The sequence below is a fragment of the Nanorana parkeri genome, unplaced genomic scaffold (assembly GCF_000935625.1).
Source record: "Nanorana parkeri isolate BGI_ZX_2015 unplaced genomic scaffold, ASM93562v1 scaffold134, whole genome shotgun sequence".
Classification (NCBI taxonomy): domain Eukaryota; kingdom Metazoa; phylum Chordata; class Amphibia; order Anura; family Dicroglossidae; genus Nanorana; species Nanorana parkeri.
Genome location: NW_017306402.1, coordinates 1,369,402 through 1,373,912, shown reverse-complemented (window position 1 = coordinate 1,373,912; position 4,511 = coordinate 1,369,402). Strand labels below are relative to the sequence as shown.

The 4,511-nt window shown below is 46.1% G+C and overlaps 1 protein-coding gene across 1 annotated transcript in view; it reads right to left on the bottom strand.

Annotated features, from left to right (window-relative positions):
• ARMC8 (armadillo repeat containing 8) overlaps positions 1-4,511 on the bottom strand; it is a 111,631-nt gene that overhangs the window by 86,518 nt on the left and 20,602 nt on the right. The window contains exon 3 of the mRNA XM_018553911.1: positions 2,466-2,537. Within this exon, the coding sequence (XP_018409413.1) occupies positions 2,466-2,537 (72 nt within the window). The remainder of the gene's footprint in view (positions 1-2,465; positions 2,538-4,511) is intronic.

Genomic DNA, 4,511 nt, shown 5'->3' with positions numbered 1-4,511 from the left:
GAGCATAGTGGAAATGACCGCATCGGACAACCCCCGGTCCTTCAGGACCTGGCTCTCAATAGCCACGCCGTCAAAGCCAGCGACTGTAAAGAAGGATGGAACACAGCACCCTGGGACAGAAGATCGGGGCGCAGAGGCAGACGCCACGGGGCGTCCACCACCAGCTGAACCTCGTCCGCGTACCAGGCCCCCCGAGGCCAATCCGGGGCCACGAGGACGACAGTGACGCCCTCGACCGCGATCCGACGCAGCAGCCGAGGCAACAGATACAGTGGAGGAAAAAAAGGTGTAAATTAGACCGTAATGACCCCAAGGGGCCACCAGGGCATCCACGGCCTCCGCCCAGGGTCCAGGGCCCGGGCCACAAACCTGTCCACCTTGCGGTTGAACGGAGACGCCAGAAGATCCACCTCCGGCGTCCCCCAGCGACGACAGAGCTGCTGAAAAAAACCTCGGGTGCAGAGACCACTCCCCCGGATCCACCCACTGTCCACTGAGGTAATTGGCCTGCCAATTGTCCACTCCCGGGATGTAGACCGCCGAGAGAGCCAGAACTCGATGTTCCGCCCAGGACAGAATTCCCGAATACCTCTCGACCCGCGGACACACTATCCACGCCCCCCCGGTGGTGTCCAACGACCCTGCACGGTCAAGGAGCCCAAGACCCGCCCCAGCCCCAAAGGCTGGTGTCCGTGGTGACCACCGTCCAATGCACCGGAAGAAAAGACTTCCCCCGCAGCAAGATCGAAAATTGAAGCCACCACCGCAGGGAGGCTCTCGCCTCCCGAGGGATCCGAATCTCCCTATCCAAAAGACAGGGGGGACTTGTCCTTTCTTTAAGAGCCTTCTTGGAAGTCTGGTCCGCCGACCAGCACTTAAGCCAGAGCAAACGGTGAAGCGTCACCGCTGACACCGACACCCTGGACACCAAGGGCGCCGCATCCAAGGCCGAATTACAGACATAACGAAGGTCTGAATCAACTGGTCCGTCAATTCCACAAGGGCGGGGGAGACGTTCCCCTCCGCAAGACCCTGATGTAACCTTTTAGCCCACTCCGAGTCTGAGAGACCAAGGCCGAAGCCAAGACCGGACACATGAGAGCGCCCGAGAGAGTACAGGGACCGCAAAAAGCGCCACAGCCCAAAGGACTTGGAAGGCTGTTTCCACTCCCTATAAATGAATTTATCAAAAAAAGGAGATGTAAGGAAAACACCTTGGCGGAACGCCTGCTCTAATGCGTCCCAAACTGCACATGCGGCAGCATTGGTCTTTAGTTTTGTACCTAGCGTCCTTCTCCTGCAGGTGGCGATATTACCCTACCATTCAGGATCTACGATCTGTTGCCTGTGTCCTTCAATGAACGGGAGAGAAAAGACTATAGAACTCAACTCAGTATTCCGCAAATTAGGCGACTCACCTCATCATTAAACTGGCCCTGACAATCTGCACAGCCTTTGTCACCCAATATATCCATTTACTATTCTGTGTATTTTGCAATATTCCTATTACAGGGTTTAGGGCAGTGGAACATGATTAAGGGCCCTTTCACACAAGATATGTTGAGCTTCATTATCAGCAGTGATACGTGCAAGCTCAACTCAAGGGTACATAGAAAACAATTGTTTCACATACAAGTGTGGTGATGCGAGTTGCATAGAAATACAGCATGTCTTTATGCAGCAGCGCAATGCACGTCACCGCATATCAACACACAGCAGAGCGTCACAATGTGCCGTGGTGCATAAAGTTGAATAAAGTGGAGTGTTTTTTTGTCTCTTTTAATAAAGTTAAAAAGTAAACAGTAGAATGGGCTTCTACAATGCATAGCACAGCCCTTCAAAACACACACCAGCGCACACATAATATGGAGCATAAAGTCTAACTCCAACCTAATTTTTATTTTTTTAACTTTTGGGTACAGGTTTCTAATTCTGTCTTTGATGCGGCAGAGTTGACTTGTGGCTGTCTATCTGTGACAATGTACAAGGCCACCTTTAAAGTAATGCCTCTCCATTCAAAAGGCTAACAATCTAAGTTTTAGTCCAAACAGTGGCTTACAACTAGATTTAAGTCTCGCAGTAGATGCTCGTAACCTACCCAACTGAACACCTACTGCATAATTTACTTTCCGCAGGCATGCAACAAAGCAGATGTTGCCTAATTCATGTTATTAGGAAAGGTACAGTCTACTAATGGAATTTGTTTGAATGCTGCAGTTTTCATATGCCACTTATCATATGTGAATGGGGTTCGAAGGATGGCGAAGGTTGGGGACCTCTTTTTGAGTGAATGCTGATAGACTACGGCTACTGTGCGGTTTCTAAAATAAACTTTCTATATCAAATGTTTGTTTAGAACAAACTTTAGATTTCTCACAGAGAACCCTGAGCACTGAATCATGTGGTAGACTCTGAATTCACATGCAGGCTGCCAGACGCTGGCTGCCGACAGTCACAGTATGTACCTTGGCACTGCTCCCAAAACTATGAGGTTAGCTTTCTGTTTGTTGTTTCCAATCACTGCGTTTTTCATATCTCTGTTGATTTAAAAACAAAAAGAAAATCACAAAAAACAAGACCAGAACTCTTTATCAATATTATAAGACAAACTATTTTTAATCACAGTGACTTTTTTAAAAATCAAGAAAGCAATGAACATGTATACAGTATAGTTCAAAAGGCACATAAGAGGAGAATTTATCAAAACTGGGACAGAATGTGGGGCAGGTGCCCATTGCAACCAATCAGCTTCTATCTTTCATTTTCAAAGCTTAACAAACTGAAGAGAGAAGCTGATTGGTTGCCATGGGCAACTAATCCAGTTTTAGTCTGCTCCAGTTTTGATAAATTCCTCCCATTAGTATCTGGATTGAGGTTTTCATAACACTGTTTAAACAGTTCAACAGAAAATCACAATATGATTTGCAACTGGATAAAAGCAAGGCGGATAATACAATAGTTCCCAACCTATGTAAAAGCCTTGCTATATCAAAAGGGCAACATTCCTCACCTCTTCCCACTGGATGAAATGGGGTGCGGATGTAGACAAAGTAATATGCGCCACTAGTTTCGCAACACTTTCATGTACATAAGTCATTAAAGCCTAGATACACAGGCCAAAATTAGCAGCCTCGGCATGTGTAGGTTAACTTGACTATAACCCTGTGACCTATTTGAATACCTAAATAATTCTATATATACAGTGGTACCTCGATTCACGAACTTAATTCGTTCCGCAATTCTGGTCGCAAACTGATTTGGTCAAGAAAACCGAATCAAACCGCGATCTCATCTAGAGGAAGCCACAACCATGTTTCAGAGCAGGGAAGATGGCTGCGGTTGTGTTCGTCACCCGAAGTGGAGTTTGCGAACGGAAGCAAAATTTTGCCGAACTTCTAGTTCGCAAACAAGAGCGTTCGTGAAACGAGGTACCACTTTTCAAGTGGTAGTTTACCTTTGAAAACAGAAATCTACATTTAACATTCAAATGTAATCCATGTTGTCCCTCCCCCCTGCGACGTCAGATTCCCACCTACTACCTTGAGGTACAATGGGAAAAAACGTTCTTGGACTGCACTTTAGCTCTATAGGAAACAATGATAGGGGCAAACACGCATGTAAGGACTGCTTGGGAGGGCATTACTCATCACTGTGAATAACTGACTGCATGCCCTTTGACTGGTTGAATCCAAAGGTTTATTTCCACCTTAAGGAACATATAAAACATTTATTTAGAACACAGTTTTATGAAACAAAACCCTGCTTTGTGTTTCTTATATTCTGACAAATGCACAAAAATGTTAAGAAAAAGTTATGTAATGTATTTAATATTTTATACTGTAATTGTATTGGGCCATTACAGTATTAAATATTTGGAACTATGCTATCTTCAAGCTGCAAGTGACATCTGCAGTCTGAAAGATTACATTGCGATTACTACGTAACTGACATAGTGATGATATATGTTCAAACATTACTGGGACCTGAAGTTTTCAGTGAGGTTGATATAAAAAAGTGGTGCTCTAACTGACTGCTCCGAGTGTCCATGGTGCAGGAATCCCTAGTTGTACCTAAACTTACAGGTGTGAATGAAGCCTAATAGGGCCCCCCTATACACAAAAAAATACTACCCCTGTAGATATTACATAATACACATTAAAAAAAAATCCTGCACATAAAATAAAACACAGAGGCCCCTCTCCTGCTTACCTTTTTGCAGGGAGGAGGCTGTGAGGAGGAAGATCGATCCCTGGTGCTCTAGTGGGTGATTAGTAGTGTCTGCTGCAGACCTCACTAATCCTTCCTTTCGGCCAGAAATAAGAACTCTGCTCCAGCTGAAAGGATCTGAGTGCCAGCGGTGACAAGAGCAGCCCTGCGGTCTGCATCCAACAGAGATACAGACCGTGTAGCTGCTCCTGCAAGTCAGGTACGCTGTCTGTGAACACATACCTGACTTGTGAGCTGCCTGCGGGCCACATAGTACCTGGCTCGCGGGCCGCAATTGGCCCGCA